Source organism: Lampetra fluviatilis, chromosome 43, assembly GCF_964198595.1.
Source record: "Lampetra fluviatilis chromosome 43, kcLamFluv1.1, whole genome shotgun sequence".
Taxonomy (NCBI): domain Eukaryota; kingdom Metazoa; phylum Chordata; class Hyperoartia; order Petromyzontiformes; family Petromyzontidae; genus Lampetra; species Lampetra fluviatilis.
The window spans coordinates 2,053,507-2,074,717 of NC_136317.1; the positions used below are offsets into that span (position 1 = coordinate 2,053,507).

General features: G+C 48.4%; 1 protein-coding gene across 2 annotated transcripts; it reads right to left on the reverse strand.

The window, feature by feature from the left end:
* Window positions 1–4: 4 nt before the first annotated feature.
* Window positions 5–21,068, reverse strand: LOC144947000 (motile sperm domain-containing protein 1-like). 2 transcript variants are annotated; one of them, XM_078876102.1, is made up of 8 exons: window positions 20,805–21,068; window positions 11,775–12,007; window positions 7,665–7,818; window positions 7,015–7,090; window positions 5,901–6,090; window positions 4,601–4,712; window positions 3,762–3,920; window positions 5–2,345 (listed from the first exon to the last, which is right to left on the reverse strand). In XM_078876102.1, the coding sequence occupies exons 2-8, from the start codon at window positions 11,886–11,888 to the stop codon at window positions 2,314–2,316; spliced, it is 837 nt and encodes a 278-aa protein (XP_078732228.1). In that variant the 5' UTR covers window positions 11,889–12,007; window positions 20,805–21,068; the 3' UTR covers window positions 5–2,313. The 2 variants fall into 2 exon arrangements, with proteins under 2 accessions (XP_078732228.1, XP_078732229.1); XM_078876103.1 differs by lacking the exon at window positions 20,805–21,068 and adding an exon at window positions 10,038–10,149 and having other exon boundaries at window positions 11,775–11,892.
* Between the last annotated feature and the right edge of the window lie 143 nt (window positions 21,069–21,211).

A 21,211-nucleotide genomic window follows, 5' to 3' on the forward strand; every position in this document is an offset into this window, starting at 1 on the left:
AACACACGTGTTATGGGGTGTCTTTATTTGAGTTCTATGTTTCATTGCAAGTTGTTATAATTTGTGAAAAAAATTGGCAGCCCATCTTTAAAGAGTATCAGTGGTTAGGATACAATCACGTATAAAATGTACAGCGTTACAGATATTTCTTATTCAGTTTTAATGTTGTAACTGCTTACATGGCCAAAGAGTAATGTTACATACTCATACTGCGTGTGAATTTGTATAATTTACATGATTTGATATGGAACTTTTCAAGTCAATAGCAATCCCTATGTTGCAATGCCCTACTACTTCGAAGAATTTGAATATTTACAGTGAATGTAAATTAGGTGGAAATTCTTAATAAAAAATACAATAAAAGGCAATGTAAACGGAACAGTTCAAATACTTCGAGACCTGCATGTCGGTATTGCGTATTGTAGTTTTGAACACACAGGCAGCTAATGTAACTTTAAACAAGGTCCTCTATGATAAAATAACGACTGATAAATCAAGGCTAAGTTTCACAACGACAACAAAAATACACAACTACAAGCGATTGTAAACTTAACAAGACATTGAGTTGCAGAGTCAACTGCATTGTTTCAAAACGCCACACACGATCACACTCGCGTCAGACTCGGTGCGGGCGTGCAAGGCAAGAGATTAAAAAAAACATTTTTAATACACTGCGTTCACATTCACCAAAACCGCACTGACCAGTGTGGTAAAGTATGGTCAAACACGACAGGATCAAACACACGGCATTGGGAGGACTTCATCCAGCAGTGGCTTGGCAAAGGTGCTGTACATTATTATAGCACACACAGCATGTTCTGTCACTCAAGGAGATGCGTAGTCTGTGACAACTTCACACTTTGAAGGAAAGTTTGTACATTTTTTTTCTCCCGTGCGCTTTTGCGAAAACCCCGCGCTGTGCATTCTCGCGTCTGCGGCGGTGGCAGGGTAAACCAACTGTGGCACGTCGGGCGTCGGAGGTCTCCGTTTAAAAAAAAAAGAAAAGAAAATACACGCCCCAGTGGCAGGCAGCAGCGCACGGGCTGCGGTCGTTTTGCTCCCTGCACATGGCGCATGCGGGGGGAGGGCTCACGCGGGATGGGGCGGACTGCTCGCCCCGTTCTCCGTACAACCGTTGAGCAACACGGAGGACTCGCGAGGCCTCTTCCTCCTCCTAGTCGCCGCGATGGCGTTTCTGGAGCCACGGCTCGAGACAGGTCCCAGAGTGCAGACCCTCACTGCTGCAGGACGCGCCGAAAGCCCTCTAATGCAGCTTCCGTGGGTGTCGGGACAAGAGAGGTTTAGATTTGTGTTTTTAACTTAACGTTGGCAGATTTGTATACAAGGTATTATGCACTTTTTTTTCCGTCCATGAAATATATTTTTTACACCGTTTATGCACTGTGTTTGTTGCATGGTGGTTGCATGGAGATGCGAGCTGAATCAAAATTGTAGTTTTTGCTGTTGTTGTACATCCTGGTTAATGCCTTTTATTCGATTTGGCCCAGAGTTATTGCCCCGAAGGCATATGGTATCCTAAAAAGCATGCATTGAGGAGCTCTGCATCAACTTTTTAAATAGGAAGATGGTTACGTGATAATTATATACATATTTATATTGTTTCCCTTCAATGATTTGACGCGGCAATGCCCTTAAGTATTTACTTTCGCGAAAAGAGCCCTGGTAAAAGTGATGTGCATGTGGACGGCTGTGGTTTGTTAGCGTTTACACATCACACACACAAACAACAGCAGCGCCAGTGCGATATGCAGCGCTTGTGCTTCGTGTCGACGACGACGAGGACGCTGCTGCTGCTGCGTCCCACAGAGCTTGGTGGGGGGTCAGCAGCAGGCGGGGAGAAACGTGAACTTGAGTGCTCGCGAATGAGTTCAGTGAAAGCGGCCCAAGTGCTTGGCCACGAGGGAGAAACTTGGCGTCCTCGCTCCACGTAAACACCGCGCCACGGGACGGCGAAAGCGAACGGCGGACTTCGCCGACGCTCGATCCCCCGAGCAACGCACGTGCGGCACTGGCGGTCGGTACGATTGTGTGTGTTTTTTTTAATCTGCTAAGCGACGAACGCACGCTGCGCTAAGGCCACCGGCTCGGCTCGCCTAGCCCCACGAGTCAACCTGTGAGCTTGGCGACGGGTGCTCGGGCAAGTTGATCGGAGGGCTGCGTACGCGCTGGCGTGCGTGGGTTCGGGTGGGTGCGCTCCGCCTCCATTTGCAGCGAAGTTGAAATGTGGTTGAGACGAGCGGTCCAGGGTCGTGCACGGCTGAGGTCGTTGGCGGCGGCGGCGGCGGCGCCGATTTAGGCCTGCAGAATGAGCATCGTCACGAGCCCTGCCGGCACAAATGACAAGCGCCGCTTGAAATCGCTGCTCGTTAGAATTGGGTTTTGTGTTTAGTTTGTTGTCCTTCCCCCGCACCTCTAATTCGCACGGTTGGCTACGTACACTGCAAAAGAAGTTCTACATACATGCGCTGCCCGTCACTTTTCACACGATCTGCAAATGCAGTTTCAACGGTTGAAAATGGACAACATCCAGATGGCTATCGTGACTGTAGATCCAAGCCGTGCGTTAAAAACGCAAGAATGCAGTATCTATTCATTTAGCTTTCAAACGCAATGCGGTTATTAACAGGTCACGTTATTAAAATAAAGAACGCACTCCAAAGTACAAAATAGTTACGTAAAATCAAAGGGAGACGATCAAAGACACATTCGGAAACTTTACGTCCACGTGTGCTGTCGCGATTGCAAATGACGCACTCCTCCAGGGATAATCCCAGTCACCCACAGGAGCACATTTTAATTGACCTTGGATTTCTTTTTGTCAGAAGAAAATACAAAACAGGTGTTCGTGGGATAGGGAAACGAAAATATTTCAAACAAGTTAGCGCCAAGGGTGGCATAGGACTTTAATTACAGCGAGTAAGACTAAGGGTGAGGAAGGATTTTAAGTAACTTTAAAATTATGGTGAAAAGCGGTGTAGTATATCCTGTGCTTCACAGCCCACTTTGCCAAATTTCGTCTTGACATGCACCAGGGGGTTGAAAAATCAGGTCACGAGTCATCCACTCCGTGTCGTCCATGGGTCACAATGTTAATTGGAACAGCTTTGGTATTCCCAATTTCTTGATATTTTTATTTATTTAACTTTATCCAACAGCCCTTTGTCGGTCCACAGCTGTACCCCACCACAAGCAACCTGCCCATTGACGTGCCTGCGGTAGTACATATTTATGCTGCTGTGTGTCGAGAGGCGGTGGGGGTGGATTTAAAAAACTTTACCACCATTATTTTGACCGCCGTTTTAACCGTGACAGCAGTGGCCGCTGGCCTTTGTTTTTCAGTTAAAAAGGTAAACGTGCAAAGTTTATTGCTGAACATTTCTATACGTGCGGTAAACCGGAAACCAATTTAGATTTGTTTTCTCTTCCAATTATTAATGCGCTTAACGCGAATTAACCCTTTCCCATGTCCGAGACGTCTGAAAGTCGCAGGGTGGGTGTCCCATTCACCTCTGAATCTCAGAACACGCAAGCGGCTCGTAGTGTTATTTTGGAGAGGCATAGCGCTGTTGTTTTTAAAGACATTGCACTCACTGCAGAGGACCGTAGCGACACGACTGATAGCTTGCGCCAAACTGCCACACACCATCCTTGTGGGAGCCTCGGTACCGATAACATTTCATTTTTTTCTTCCGGTTTCATTTCGAACCCAAAGAATACTATTAACAACCCTAAATCCGTACCCAGCACATAGGCAGCGACCAGCTTCTGGTGGGCGGTGAGATGCAGGTAGTGGGGCAGCAGGGAGCCCGTGTCACCCAGCGTGGGCAGCATCAGCGCCACCACGCACACCACTCCGGTCAGGATCACCAGGTAGCTGGCGCCGCTACCCGCGCGCACACCTGCTTCGGTCGTCGCGCGGGGTGCAGGAGAGAGAGAAGGACGGCGCAACAGCCAGCGTCAGCGAGGGTAACGGTGGCGTTGTGGTGGTTGGACACGGGCCATGGTGCGAGGAATGAAATGGGACACCCCCACCCCCTCTCCAGGTTTCTCTTTGAGTAGCTCGGCGTCTGGGGGGCCCTCCACCCCCTTACCGGCATGTGGGCCCCGGTGAGTTGCACGGCCTGTACTCTGCCGACAACGTAGCCACCAATTGCGCTTTTGTTATGTGTGTGGTGGTCAACCATCCAAGAACTCTCTATATGCAGGCTCAAGTCTGCTTCAGCTTTCGAGATCTGGCAAGATCGGCCGCATACCAATTTGGTTACAGCTGTGTTTCAATGTGTTCGTGTCAAAGGTACAAAACCCTGCAATTCCTTGCTCATGCTACTGCTGGCGAAAGAGTCTCCACTCAACGGCATTTTGGCCTACACTTCCATGCTAGGCAGATGTGTTGTAGGTGGAAGAATACCCACACTTGACCCCACCAAAAGCTACCTCCCAATCGACTGAGGTCTACCCATTTGCCTTGCTGTGGCGGGCGGGCCGGGGATGGTGGTATTTGAATAAACCTGCTCGCTGCCGAGAGAAGCACATGTGAAACGAATGCGATGCGGTGTTTTGCGGCGTGCAGTGGCGTTACCGCGTGTGTAGTGAGCGCGCTCAAATATGGAGTCGGCTTCCCGCACTGCAGCTGCCGCCCTCTCTCCGGCCTTCTGTCGCCCCGCGTCTCTCTGCGCTGAAGCTCCTCCCCTCTGCCAACGCACGCACCTCCGATTAGCACGGTTGGCTAGTAGTTGTGCATGCATACACACCCGCGCGCGTGTTAAACGCAACCCCGTTGATCGGTGGACTAGAAACGTTCTGGGGTCACCAGATACCATTTGAACCTCCTGTATTGCACGATGGGCGGTGACGTGAGCAATGGGGGGGGTGGCACTTTACCAGTCACAATTACACTTACATACAGACCCACAGACTTACACAGAGACCACAGTCGACCCATACTTTACGATGCAATGTAAGCGATAATTACCCGCGCCTCCCATGTGTTGTTGTAACACGATGGTTAAGCATAGTGTAGCTATGTATTGGCAATAAAAGAGCTAGTGCTGGTTTTATTAGTACAATTTATTGGCTATTACTGTGAATGTACGGACCATAAATACGCACGGTCTGCTTTACAGGGGACGCAAAACATGTCTTTCGAAATGAGCGGGCGTCACGGTCCAAATTTGTCAAATTCGAAAAGAATTACGCCGCGAATGACTCAATTGGGATTACAACACATGACGATCATTGCCCCTTGCTGGCATGTGTAGGCCCGGTGCCGAGTCGCCTTGTGACGCACAGGAACGGCTGCCACTGGGCCACGCCCTTCAAACGTTTGAGATGACGCGTGACGCAAATGCGACTTTCAGTTGCCGAGGCGTTTGTCGCGACGCCGTATCAACGCAACGATTATGACCATGACCGTCATTATTATGATTGTTGGTAGCAACGTTTAAGAACGATGAAGACCTTGGTTCTTTCGGTAAAGTCACGTAGAAGGGAAATAATAAAATAAAACATAATAAAATACAATTCTAATGACGTTGCGGCCACAACGCAAGCAGCCGTCCTCAGGTGAAGAACGGCTGTCGGAAAGACAGCGTCTGAATGAACACCACCAAGCTTGGCAGCGTATATTTAATACATACACACCCCAAGCTTGGTGGTGTTCATTCGGACGCTGTCTTTCCGACAGACCTGTTCTTCACCTGAGGACGGCTGCTTGCGTTGTGGCCGAAACGTCGTGAGAATTGTATTTTTTTATGTTTTATTTTAATTATTTCCCTTCTACGTGACTTTCACGAAAGAACCAAGAAGATGAATCCCTGCAGTCACGAAAGCTTTAAATCGAAACGACGAAGACGATGACGACATGGGCGGGCGACCCACACCTCGAGGCGCGCGGGCAGCGACATGGCTCCGTCGTCCACGCTGCGCGCCGCCTGCGTGGCAGTCGCGTGCAGCGTCGCGACGATCTCCCTCCGCCCCTCGGCGCCGCCGCTGGTACCGTACACCACCAGGCGGAACTTGTCCGTCTCCCCCACGTGCTCGGCGAGGCTGGCCGCGTGGTGCCGGATGGTGCTGCGTGTGCGTGCGTGCGGGGAGCGGGAGTGTAGTGGTTAGCGTGCTGCGCTACGAACTTGAAAAGCCCAAGTTCGTTTTACGCTCGCCGCCAACACCAGCGACGATTATCTGAACCGGTCCTGGGTCTCCCCTAGGTCGATTAGGCCTCAAATGAGTACCTTGTGCGGCGTGTCAACATCGCCACTAGAGAGACAAAGGCGACCGGGTGTGGTGTGTGCCACCCATCCCCTGGTGTGCCATGCCGGCCTTCATAGGTGCTTACTAACAGCCCCAACAGTCTGTTAGGGCTGTGTGGTGGATCTTCGTAGTTGTGTGCGTGTGCGAACGAGCAGTAGTTTATCGATTACCACGCTGCACTACGAAACCCGGTCACCCGAGTTCGATTCCCGCTCGTGTCCAATAACAGTGGTGAATATCTGAACCAGTCCTGGACCTCCCCGATGTCGTTTGAAACTATTCCCTACTGTGAGTGTGTAAACATCAACACTGGGGCGTAGTGCTGATCACACCACCCTCTCATGCGCCATTCCAGCCTTCAAACATGCTCGCTCACAACAATAGCCCCAACAGGCTGAACGTGAGCGCACAAAATAAATTCCCCTTTTCAAACATCAACTTCGGCCGTTTCATAATCGATTTTTGGACGAGGCGACGTCATCATCTGGCCAAATTTCTGTCGCAAGACCCTCCACCACCCGACACGAATACAAATTAGTTTTTCGAGAGGGTGTGACCTGGCCCGGTGAGTGAACAACGCTTCACGGACCGGACTGGCTGCTTGCGATTACCACACGCAGACTTAAAACATCAGACTTATTTCCGTGCTTCCATCATCTGGCAATCAAACACGCGAACGTCCATCTCGGCAGCGTCCGTCTCCCCCGGTGCGAGTGGCGGATCGTCCGGGCGTGGGCGACTCACATGTCCACGCAGCACTGCTCCTTCACCGTCCCCTCTGCGTCCACCACGGTGTAGCGTGTGGGGGCCGTGCATAGGACTGCGGACACACAAGACAGCGAAACTTCATTCGCTCGCCCGTCCGATTGCTCTCCGACTTGTCTGCCCCGCTACCCACTCGCTCGGTTACCCTCTCACTCGCCCACTTGACCACTCGTTCTCTTATTCTGTCGCCCGCTCACTCACTCGCCAGCCCACGCCACTGGACATCACGCCGAGACCCACCCGACCACCGCCCCCGCTTGGCTCCTGCGCTCGCAGTTTGACCAGAGTCACTGAGGCATGCAACTAACCACTGACACACATCCAAATCGATTCTTGTGCTTGCAATAAATGTATCGATGTTGAACTTCGTATGGAGCCAACTGTGATAATCGGAGGTGCGGGGGAAAAACAAGCTAAAAACGAAATACATCCAATAGCAAGTGCAAGTATTATTTTGGATTTGTATTGTTTTAACTTTCCACTTGAAGGGGTGTCGTGCCAGTGTCGTGCCGGTGTCGTGCCAGTGGCAGATCCAACGTAGGGCCACGGATCTAAAAACCCTGGGAAGTTTTTCGAGCCGCATCACGCCTAACAAACACAGGTGCCACTTGACTGCGCCCCTGCCGCACCCTTGAAGTGCAGGGGGAACTCGTAGGGGTTGTAGATGGTGAGGAGCTGCTTGTGTGAGCGCTGGTCATCCGCGAAGAAGCTGAGCTCCGTGGGGAAGACGAACACAGGCAGCACGAGCCCCCCCGGCACGGAGGCCACCCCCTCGCCAGCCGCCTGCTCGCCGCAAACAACCCCCGGAGCGCGGTCAACCACCAAGGGGGGGGGGGGGGGGGTGGCAGAGTGGCCCGGGCAAAACAAAAACATATAATGCAAACATTTGTAAATTAGACTGTATGACTCTTTGGTTCTTTCGGTAAAGTCACGTATAAAGAGAGAAAATAATAAATTAAATACTAGCATGCAAGTATTTAATTTATTATTTTTCCAAGCATGCCAGTTTTTTTTTATTATTTTCCCCTGCATGCTGGTCTATAATTTATTATTTTTCCCTGCATGCTAGTCTTTAATTTATAATTTTTTCTCTTTATACGTGACTTTACCGAAAGAACCAAAGAGTAGTTCCTGCAGTCACGAAAGCTCCAAATTAAGTATAGACTGTATTAATGTATTTACTGAAAAGGCCGGATGCTTAGTCAAATAATGGACCGTTCATTTTTGTACCGTACTTCCTTTCATTGCTCCAAAGTCTCCCCAATTGCTCCCTGCCTTCATAACGTAGAATTATTTTGTTTAAATCCTGGGTGCAAATGGGAACCGCCTAGTAAACATTTCTCCCAAAAGAGGGCATATAGAACGCACTCTGTCCTCCGCCAGAGCCGTTTCACCGGCGGAATGATGTTGACCTTGCCGCGAGTGTACGGTTGCTTTCAAAGAGCACTGTAGAAAGAAAATATAAATAATATCGCATGCGGACACAATGCCCTGAGTGTTCGAAAGGCACTCCAGAGTGTCAGCGTTTCACGTGCCAACCTGCAAACAGAACCCAGTAAACAGTCCCTGTCAAGACCTTCATGCGGTTCCACAAAGCTGCAAAAGTGAAAGGTGAATTAGCTGAAAGGTGCGCAAAGGAGTATTAAGACGTGCATACTTGGAATTGCTACGAGAGACAGGGAGAGTTCACGCGCGTAGGCTTTCGCGACCAGTATTATTCATAATTAAGGTTTTTGGGTTAGATCGCGTGAGTACAAATGTGTCGTAACCCTCCACCACCCGACACAGCCAATCGGTAAGGGATTTATCACATAAACAAAACGCCAATTACACTATGAGACCTCATTTACCAGTGGCAAAATACAGTAATAGGTTTTTACCCTTTCAACTGGTACAAAACTGACACCTTTATACAAGGCATCATGTTTGCAATAACACTTTTTGGCGTCATCTGGTCCAATACCAATGGAGACTAGGCTCTAAGAAAAGCTGTCTCGGGTGTGGACCAATCAACTTCAAGGACAGTGCATATCATTATCATTATCAGAGTTGTTTCTTTTTGTTTGCATTTTGACTGCTTGTGTTGTGGTTATTGCAAACATGATGCCTTGTATAAAGGTGTCAGTTTTGTACCAGTTGAAAGGGTAAAAACCTATCACTATAAAACGCCAATTAGTTACTACTCCAGCCCTCCGGTGTGTTGAAGAGTAAATCCACAACATTTACTATTTGAGTACCGTGATGTTTCGCTGGTGATTAGATCCAGCATCATCGGGCGATTTGACGTCATCAACCTGAACCCAATCAGGTGCGGAGATCAGAGGCGGAGGAGGAGGGGGGGCTATTAAAACGTTGAAGTGTTGTGTCAAACTAATTATTACTGGCCAAGACTAATTCTAGAATCCATTGAAATTGAGAGAAATAAAAATAATTTTAAACGCTCTGACAGCTACATGCTTAGTGCAGCCTGGAAGCGTATTAATAAGTAATACATCTTACACTTTTAATTCCTTACAGATGAAACACATACTAATTAACTAATTACGAACCTATTATATAATTATAATAGCACCCCCCCTCCTCCACCTCTGATCTCTGTAATTACCAGCGAAACGTCGTACTACTCAAATTGTAAATGTTGTGGATTTACTCTCCAACGCACCGGTGGGTTGAAGCGTTTTGTTTTCGTGACAAATCCCTGACTAATTGGCTGTGTCGGGTGGTAGAGGGTTACAACACATTTATACTTAGGCGATCTAACCCAAAAACCTTTATTATGAATTATGATAATTAACACGTATAGCAAAGAACACAAGCCTCGTCCGAGACATCGTATCGACCGCTAAGAAAAACACGCGGGCTTGAGGAGAACACGTCGCGAGTGGTCGAGACTAACGACAGAGCCGCAGCCAAAGTAGGGGAACACGCCGGAGGGAACACGCCAGTGGGAACACGCCGGAGGGGACGTCCGCTGTGCGGTTGAAGCGATGCAATCAGCTCACGCGCAGGAGCTCGGCGGAACGTCGCATTGCGGGGCCGAAAGAGATGGCGACGGCTTGGGGAGGGGCCTTCATCCAGCAGTGGATCGATCGTGGCTGAGGACGACGACAAAAGCTGCGGGCGAAACGGTGTGGGGGCAAGCGTGGCGATGCGCTGGTGCCGGTATAATTGCAGGGAGGCGCCGTGCCACGGCTCGGGTTACGTACAGTGAAAGCGCGCTTGTCCTCAAGAGCACGCGGCCTTCCCAAAACAGGCGGAGCGTAGATTTCGTCTCGCGTGCGCCCTGTGCATGAACACCACCTGTCCCGCTGTGATTCCGCCACGAAGCACTGCTTAAACTATGGCTGAAAGCACTCCTAATACCTTACAACAACAGTAAAAAAGTTTGTTTTTGGCGAAATTATCATCACCAGCTGTGGTCAATCCGCTGCTGGATGAAGGCCTCTCCAAGTCGCAACAATCTCACCCAGCACCTGCCTGTGACGCAGCATTCCTCCATCCCTGTGGCGGATGCAGCGACATCACTGGACTTGGGTGACAGAGCAGCTGACTGCAGTTCAAAGTCTGAGTTTCAGCGACTTTAAGATTTGCTTCTCATTAATTTAGCTTTGGACTCACCAAGGGGAGACCCAGGACACACAAATCAAGAGCCGTTTGTTTTTTGGGTTGCCACGTCTTCAGTAGTCTACACTGGAGGTGGCCAGGTGGTCCAGCAGTCAACACACTCAGCCGGAACAGCCGAGATCCTGTGTTAAAATTAGTTTCAACCGCCCATGGTTAAACCGAGCTCACAAGTATAGTGGAGTGATGGCTTCAACACAGTCACCGATGACTGAACAAAAAAGACAATCGGATATTATTTTTTTCCCACTTAAATTCGGCAAAAATTCCAGCTGTGGCAAGTTTAAATATTGGTTGGACAGCCATGCTGGCTCTGTTAAAGAGATCTGTATGGACACTTATTCTCGTGACATAACACCAATGTCATGATTAAACAACAAAAAACTAAGTTGGAGCTTGTAGTGACTCTCGTAGAGTTTAAGCAACATTAGACTTGTGATGTTGACAAAACATCGCTTGCCCTGCGAGTACGTTTCCTGTACAGAAGGCTACCTCGGTAAAGAAGGCGATCCTGAGAACAAAACAGCGGGATAGGTGGCAACTTGAGATGCCCTGGTCACTTGAGGCACCAACATGGCTGTGGTATTTCCAGACTGGCTCTGTGGGGCTGGGGGTGCCAGGTCACACGGTGTGCCCGTGCGCGATTGGCTGTTGTGGAAGTCGCAGCCCACCACTGCCAGTTACACGCATTAGTTAATGTGTCTGCAATAGCAACAACAACACCTCACAAACAAAACACCTTGTGAAAGACTCAACGCAGAAGATCCCTGGATTTGATCTTCCAGGAAACTCATGGTCCACCAAAACCGCATCCACTGCACAAACCATGGCAGCAGATGCGTATACCTGATGTACGAATGAAAACTTAAAAACTCTCCAGCGTGCGACTGTGACCATCCAGAACAGAACATAGCACATATAATGACGCAATGCCCGAGATCCACAAACACGAAGGGAGACATCACAGTGACACACTGCCTCTACTCCTGACGCGATTAACTCGCTTGACCACCGAATGTGGAATTGTACATGTTGCTCTGCATCTACGTCAGCCATACGGAAGAAGAATAACACCAGCAGCAGCAGCTGTGGTGACACTGTGCCGTGCCGGGCCTCACCAGGGACGTGCGCTCCTCGGGAGAGGCCGAGCGGAGCACGCGGCCCCCCGCCCCTCGCAACGCTCCACCGCCCCCCAGACTTTCGATGCGTCCCTGCAGGCTGCGTCGCCGCATTCTCGCCGGCCTCCAACCGCCGACCTCCGCCGACCTCCGCCGGCCCCCACCACCACCACCACCACGCCTAGAGCTCCATCGTGGCAGCCATCAACAGCACAGTGTGCTCGCCATCGTGTCTGTACGGAAGGAGGAGATACGAGGCGGGATTGAAGAGACAGCTTGGGGGAGGTGGGGGGGCCCTGGTAAGAGCTGGGTCAGGTGGGGGGGGGGGGGAGTACCACCCAAACGTTCAATCGGCATGATTCAATTAAATAATAGATCAATTTTCGCTTCTATGATTTAGAGCTGCCGCAGGAATGTAGAATCGCAAGTAGCTTTGCACAGCGAGCCACTGGGAAAACCGAGGAAAGGCTGCGTCTTCATCTCCTCCTGCTCATCTCGTAGGCTGGTGAGTGAGCCAGTGGATGGCTTCAGGAGAACCCTTCTCGATATCCAGGCGAGAGCTCAGGAGACCAGGACAGTCTCATTTGCAAGATGACCCCGACTCACCGGAATGCCAAAAAGAAAAGAAAATAAATCAACAAAGTACTGTACAGCAATGAAGTAGAAAGACCAACAATAACCGCCATTCGCCACGAAGTGCCGGTGACGTCACCACGGGGCTTGTGCCAGGCTATGTGCACATTAAGGCCACGTGAAGTGTCGAACGTCCGCTTGCAGTTCATGGGCCAGACCCAGGTGCCATGGGTCGACTGACTGAGATGACTGGCCGATGCACTACCCGTGCCACCTACTGTGCGGACAATAAGGCCAACGCACAATAACAAACACACTATCACGTAAGGAATTGAAAATATTGCACACACATAAAGCAATGCTCAATCAAAGCTAAATATTTAAATTCCCTGCAGCGCAAATTGGAAGAGGGCAATTGCGGTACTCCGTTCAAATGGTTTTAGACTGATATACACCTGTTAATTAAAATACCAGAAAGCATCTGGATAATCTACGTTATCTACGAAAGCATCTTGCTAAAATCCACAAACCGAGAATGTGAGCCCCTCTCTATAATAGGAGGCGCACTGTCAAATATAAATAGAAGGAAACGCTTCATTGGTTAAAATAGATTATTCCACTCGTGATAGAATTTTGCTTGTAATGTTTACGATTTACCACCATCATCATCACTTATTTATACCATGCCTTCGATGCAGTCTTCTTTCGTACGGCTGTCGATGTAGATGCAACAACTACAATTTCACATTCAGGTGGTCAAGCCAGACACACGTGCCAGGAGCAGTGGAGTTGTATATCGCTGTGGTGATGTCTCCTTCATAGTGGCACACGGACTAAAAATGTAGACAAATAAACATTTTGTCATGCCTCCAAATCCTGTTCATGTTATTCCGGCTGTAAAATAGCTTTCTCGAACAATGTTTACCATCAGCCTTTGTTTAATCAGGATAAATAAAGATTCCGATTCTTATTTGCGGATCGAGCCATCGCGCAGTGAAACGTTGTACGGTCTCTTCTGGATGAGCACAGTTGGACACTGCGGAGTTTTACATTTTCCATTTGTCCATCAGGTATCCGCATCTGCCGTGCTCTGTGCGGTGGATGCGATTTGGCGTGGACCATGAGTTTGTGGGATTCCCATGCGGTAGTACAATCTCGAGATGCCAGACAAAAGGGGTATTTGAGCTATAAGCAAAGGATGACTGAGAAGAGAAGCGATTGCAGATGAAAACGTGAGTAAACAACATTGAAAAGCTAAATGGTCAGAAATAATGATCAACTAAAACAACAAACACAATACAAGCGAGATAGAATGCAAGGTGCAATATATATGAGACAGTACCAACAGCAAGTACACAGGAGACAATAGATAGTACCGATTAGGCAGTGCCGACAAAATACCAGACTGCACAGATGGGACGGTACACGTATGTTACGGTATGTTGAACTTCTTTTGCACCGTACGCAGCCAACCGTGCCGATCGGGAGGTGCGGGTGGGAAGAACAACAACACGCTGTGGTTGTGTGCAGGCAGCATGGTACACATTGACCAAATTCGAAAATTGCTCACAAAATGACTCACAAATTGCTCACAAATTGCTCACAAATTACTCACAAATTACTCAATTGTGATTACAGACAGCGGCAATCACCGCCCCTTTAATCTCCAACTCTCGTGTCCGCATTCGGGCCAGGTTGCCGCGGCACCCCTTTGCCACACAGGGGCAGCTGACACTGGGGGTGCCCTTTCAAATGTGTTGAGTTGAGGTGCACGTCGCTTGTCGCCGCGTGTGAGGCACTCTGAGACGTCGCAAGTGTAACAGGCGGAACTTTATCATAAATAAATCATTCTTATTCTTGGTTCTTTCGGTAAAGTCACGTAGAAGGGAAATAACAAAATAAAATAAAAAAAATAATATATTTTTTATTTTATTATTTCCCTTCTACGTGACTTTACCGAAAGAACCAAGAATATGAATCCCTGCAGTCACGAAAACTTTAAATCAAAATTTTAATCATTCTTCTAGTGGTATGATTATTATAAACGAGACGGTGCAAATAATGCAATGCAAATTAGCCGGCGAGTACAAAACAGAACGTGGAAATGAGACAATGACCAATATTTATATTTGATCATCACAGAATTCGTGAAAATTAATAGAAATTGGGAAGGTACGGGGACCATTAAGTAGAGCCAACATGATGTGTAGCCCACACATATTACTCTCTCCACGAATGACTTCGATGTGAACTATTTTGTACCTCATTTTCTTACCGAGCACAGAATGCATCACCTTGTAAATTGCTTGTCTGACAACCCCCACGACTGCTATGCGGTATTGGAAGGCCCTCATTCAGCTGTGGATTTACAAAGACTTGTCAACTGATTGAAAGCTACACAGCCATGTGCCCGATGACGATCTCCCCACACAATGTAAGTCATGGCCGTTGTTTGACCATACTTCACCATGCTGGTCGGTGCGGACTGGGGAAGCGGGGGGAGGAGACGGGGTTCGCAAGACCGGTGTGGATATGACTTGCCGCTGGTGTGAGCCGTGACCAGGAATTGAACTCAGGACTTCACGTCCAGAGTACAACAGGATGGTCCAGATGTCTTGTGACCCCCATTTAATTATCTAAAACTTTATATTTTTGTATACCAATGGGTGTGAAAACAGAAACGAATAAGCAAAGGAAGAAACTAAATAGGGGTTAAATAATTGGGGGGGGGGGGGGGTCACAAGACATCTGGACCAACCTGTCCAGTGCATTTGCATCGCCGCTCCGCCTTGTAACATTTGAACCGCTTGTATTTTACTCCAGCGCCAAACAGCACTGGCCCTTGCTGCTTCGTACTGAATGCCAGGGTCTCCCCAAAGCCTCGTGTCTCACGTGGGGAAAGTTCAGACAAAGGGTGAGCTGCCCTTAGCCTTGTTGACATCAATGGTGCCCGGTCAACAGCGTCACGGAACTCATGCAGACGGAAACATTTGACTCGGGTAAACACTTTCGGCACTTTAAACAAACGCCGTACACGCTCCGATGTCACCTCTGTGTTTAACCCTGTGATCGATCAATTGTTAAGTATGTACTCATCTCCAGTGTTAACGAGGTATATGTCTCAAGTGTAAACTGCAGTAATTTTAATAAACTAATGTGAAACAATAACCAAGTATTAATTTAACACGAATTTTAACTGTTGTATTGAATACTTTTGAGTGTTATAAACTGCTTAACAACGGCAAAAAACACATGATTATGAATCTCAAGTGCTGATGGCGAGTAATAGCTAATATCCTAAAATGCTGACGCGTCAGTATAAATGTGTCGCAACCCTCCACCACCCGACACAGCCAATCAGTACGGGATTTGTCACGTTTCATCACAAGTGTAGACTAACAATCACGAATGTTAACGATCTGATCACAACCCCAACGCGTTTAACCGGACAGGGTCGTTGACCGCCGAACAGCCTTGGGGTTGTTTTTTTAGCTTCTGAGAAAAAAAACCCATCCAAGTTTCATGGTCGGTTTGTTGATGTTTTTAAGTGAAAATCTCACCAGTGACGTCGTCAGTGGAATGTGTGGGGTGGAAGCCGTCAGCGCCCACGTGCTCGTGTTTACCCCTCGAAACCTCCCAAACCACCCTCCCCTTCACCCCCCCACCGCCCCCCACCCTCTCCAAAAACAGCTGTTTATGACTGTCATTACATAATCCCTTGGGCCGAATGGCTCAACATATGCCCGTCTTCGTCACTTACTTTTTTAATACTACTACTACCAACATTATACAAGTAGGAACAACAGGTTCCACACTGCCCACAGGGGATGATTTGTCTGTCTGTCGTGCACGAAATGCGCTGTCCAACCAAGTTCCTACCTGCCCACTCCGAAGGAACGTGTTTTTTTAATCAGCTTGTACGTGTAATGTACACAGTGTAAATATCCATGCTGAAAAGAAGGATTCTGGAATGCGCGTCGTGCAGGAGGTGGCAGTGTCGGTGTTAAATTGCAGGATTTGTGTGAGAGACGGGGAATGCCTTCGTCTATCTAGCCGTGGATTGAGCATGGTGACGGTACAGTTTTGAATGTTCGCTCTTGATAAAAAAAAGTTACACCGATCACTTGGCACGGATATCTTTGACAAGAGGTCTCACTGGCAGTGATGACGATGTTAAGATTGTTACTACAGTATTCACTGTCAATTCACTGCTGGATTTAGGGCCCCCTCCCCACACTGCGTAGGTTATGAGGGATTGTTTGACCAAACCTAAGCACGCTGGTGAGTGTGGGTTGGTGAAAGGAGATGGTGGCAATTCTAGATTTGAAGCTTTCGTGACTGCAAGGATTCATACTCTTAGGTTTTTTTCGGTAAAGTCACGTAGGTAAAAAAATATTATAATAAAAAAACCAATAATAAATTAAAATAACTCAATTAAACGTCGTGATTTAATTGAGTTATTTTCATTTATTATTATTTTTTATAATATTTTTTTACCTACGTGACTTTACCGAAAGAACCTAAGAGTATGAGAGATGGTGGCAGCAACAGTTTTCACTGATGTTAGCCATGGCCTGGAATCAAACTTATCTTGCCCAGCTTACTGTGAGATGCGCCAACCACTAACAGCGCCACTGTTATAGTAAGACACCTCGCCTCAATAGTACGAGCATGGATTGTTTAGCCTCTTAAATTACAATTGTTTAACACCGAGTAAACTCCGAATGCCAGCAATGTTCATTTTTCCATGCCAACACGGCACACTAAAATGTACACAACAGAATTGTGTCAACATCAGCTGCACTTGCACTCATTCCACGTTCAGTACAATGTTACACACATTCCCTTACACGCGGGTAAGTTCGTACGCTCTATACTGAGATATATTTTTGTTAATTTAATCCGGTTAACTTTATTTAACGAGGCGCACATCCACTGACTTTCACTATCTCTTGGAAAGTGACACCATTTCCAAACCAGAGCTGCCACATGCCCCAAACACTGCACTACGTGTATCCCATTGGCAGCCCAGTAGCAAACGCTTATTCACAGGCTACAGCTTTGATGATGCCACTCAAAGAGAGGTCGCAAAAAAACAACTTCCAGATTTCACTTGATTAAAGAAATGCTGGTACGAAAGATATCTCGACTGATGGATTAAACATTAAATGTTTTTTTTTTACATGGACAGATACACGTGTGTCTGTTACATACAATACGCAGTTTTCCAAACGCACACACATATTCCCAGCGGTAGTGTGTTAGCCGCTTTGCAGAGGTTCAACGTTCGAATCCAGTGGCCACCCTGATTAATACTGCGGTAGTATATGACCCAAAAAAAAAATACACACCGTATGCTTCACGTTAAAGATCATTCCATGGAATAATTCGCAAGAGATAGGCCATTGAGTGCCGGTGTTAAGGTCCAACATTCACCACATTTTTTAAATCACTCGCAAATTACTCAATTGGGATTGCAGTAACGCATAGCAACCATTGTCCCCTACTGCAAAGACTTGGCAGGGCCCTCCTGAAAAAAAGAGTCAAGAGACCCTCAGTGAGGCTTTGCTGGGTAAACAAGTGTAACGACAACATGTATGGCACATAGCGTTCGTCATGCCAAATTGTAAATAACGTCACGGACCCTTTACAGCGGTGGCACGCCCAGCCTAAACATTTTCGAGAGTGGCAAATTGTTTTCCTACCAAGAGTGCTGAGCCTGAAATAGGTTTTCCTGAATTGTTGCACCTACGATTAGAACGGTTGGCTACGTATGGTGTGAAAGAAGTTTAACATACCGTACATTACGTACCGTCTCATCTGTAGAGTATGGTATTGTCTGTACTGCCTTATCAGTACTGCCCATTGTTTCCTGTGTACTTGCTATTGGTACTGTCTCATATCTATTGTACCTTGTATTCTCCTCCGATTAACACGGTTGGCTACGTACGGTGCAAAAGAATTTTAACATGCATACATCCAAACTCTAATGTTCAATATACACCAATGATCATTATTTATTTACTTGCAATTTCACATTTATGAAGGGAGAAAACAAATCTCAATTCCACACTTATTAACAAATGTACTGTACTGTATATAGAAAAAATAAACATATGTCTCAACATCTTCTTGGTTCTTTCGGTAAAGTCACGTAGAAGGGAAATAATAAAATAATAATAATAAAACATCATAAAATAATTCTCACGACCTTTCGGTCACAACGCAAGCAGCCGTCCTCAACATTTCAGGGGGAGGAGTGGGGTGATATATCCATTATTGCACATCTGAGTGTGCCTGTGCTTTACATTATCACCACCACCATCATCATCATCTTCCATGGTCAACCCAAGCCTTCCCCCCCCCCCATCTCTCACGGTCCTGCCTGTGACCCCAGACCTGAGCCTGGCCTTCGGATTTAGTGAAACTCCACGTGACCACCACCACCACCACTTACTTCACCCATGCCGGGTCAGCTGTGCTGGTTGGTGAAGCTGATCGCCGGAATGCACCACCACGTTACACTCAGATGACCCCCTCCCCACCCCAGAAACTTGGGAACTATCCAGTCACACGGTGGGCACACGATTGATGTGCCTGCACCGATTACATTACCGCATTGCAATATGTCAATGTTCACTATTTTTTACCGTTACAACATGCAGCTGTCAATATGCAAAGGCGGTGTGTTACGTATTGCTCGTGTGCTATTACACTGGGGTCGGTGAAGCGGTGAGCGTGGCTATCCATGAACCAGGCGTGGCTATCCATGAACCAGGCTGACCTATCCCTTCACTGCACTCACAGCTGTCTACCCATAAGGTCCACCCCGTATTCTTGTACGTGGAAATTGAGTTTTAAGGTCCATACGGCGTACATCAATAGGTGCACAAAAACAATGTGTTTTTGTCTATTTGTTTGTGTTTCTCCCTTGTGATCGGACTCTGTGGGATGAACATTGAGATTTATAAGGGCACGGGGTGACCAATGAGGTCTGAATTGGTCTGTAATAGGTTAGGGGGTTGACAGGTACGTGTGGTGACCAGTGTGGTGAAGTATGGTCAAACAACCCCCGTGATCAACACGGTGTGAGGGGGGGGGAGCCTTTCAAGCCAGGAGCGGTAAACCTTATCGCCCTTCACAGAGTGGCTTAATCTTATGCCAATTTGGAAATTGTGACCAACCACAAACCTTTATCAGAGGGCGACACTCGTAGGGGTACTGTGAATAGTAAAACGAGACGTATTCAAGCTTTGTCAACCCACCACCGTCAGTCACGGAGTTTGCTTGACCATACTTCACCCAAGTGATGGGTGAGTGGGTGGGTGAGTGGGTGGGTGAGTGAGTGGGTGAGTGAGTGGGTGGGTGAGTAGTTGGGTGAGTGGGTGGGTGAGTGGGTGAGTAGGTGGGTGAGTGGGTAAGTGGGTGAGTGAGTGGGTGAGTGGGTGGGTGAGTGGGTGAATGGGTGGGTGAGTGGGTAAGTGGGTGAGTGAGTGGGTGAGTGGGTGGGTGAGTGGGTGAATGGGTGAATGGGTGGGTGAGTGGGTGGGTGAGTGGGTGAGTGGGTGGATGAGTGGGTGGATGAGTGAGTGGGTGGATGAGTGAGTGGGTGGATGAGTGGGTGGGTGGATGAGTGAGTGGATGAGTGGATGAGTGAGTGGGTGGATGAGTGAGTGAGTGGGTGAGTGGGTGGCGTTGGTGCGGATGCCACTTGGTGGCCGTGATAGCCGTGGTCGGGAATCGAACCGAGGTGGCCGGGTTCTTAGCGCAGTGCGCGCTAACCACGCTCCCCCACCCCCCACAACACAACACAGAAGTCCGTGCAACTCTCGCCTGACAACAAAACAAGGTAAAGCGACAACAAAGACTGAACGCAGCACACACTGAGTGATAACTCGAATAATTCGTAACCAAGTCAAGAGGTCATGGTCCGACTCGTCTGCCACAGCCTAACAACCCACCGTGTTCTGTTTACGCGACAAACCTTACGAATTGGCTGCGTCGGGTGGTGGCGGCTTTAACGACACATTTATATACTGTATTTTTACGCGATGTGATCGATTAAAAACACCTGTATTATGGATATTGGTCGCGAAAGCCTAAGTGTTAAACTTACACACGTTAAACTTCTTTCTCGCCGTACCCGCTGACCCCCAGCCTCTCATATACACGGTGGGTTACGTGGCAAGGGTCACACACGGGACCTACACGACACAGCCAGTGACCCCTTCAAACAATGGGTCAGGCAGGTCAACGACCTCAACCACATCTCCTCTAGCCCCAGCCATCGCATCACAAACCCGGTGACCTCTTCAAGCACGGACTGCAAGGGCCAGGGTCACGATCAGAGATTGACCACTGATCCTGAGACCTGCCAAGCCCCCGGGGGTAGACGCGACATCAGAGGCATGGCGATTGTTACCATCATCCCGGCAAGGCGAAGGAGGGGTCACTCACCTCCTTGAGCTCTCGCCCCCCTTTCTCTCTCTCTCGCTCTCTCGCTCGAGGCGCCCTTCAGTGTCGCCCCTCTTGCTCGTTGCCGCCTCCTCTTAGCACCGCCGTCGACGATGTCGCGACATCGAGGAGAAAGGCGACTCGCAAACAACTACACGGAGACAAAGGAGCCGCGATTTGAAATCCCACACCAGATTGGGGGCACTCCGCTTTCTCCTACGGCCACGTAACCCTCCCCCCAACCCCGCGGCGGCCATCTTACTCGGGGAGACGCTTCCTATTGGTTTACAATAGAGGGGGTAGGGGGGGGTCTTCCAACTTCCCTACGTAACATGGTCGCGCGGTTGACGTTCGCGTGACGTCAACTGACGCTTGGACCAATCGGAGTGTGAGGTTCCCCAAGGCGTCGA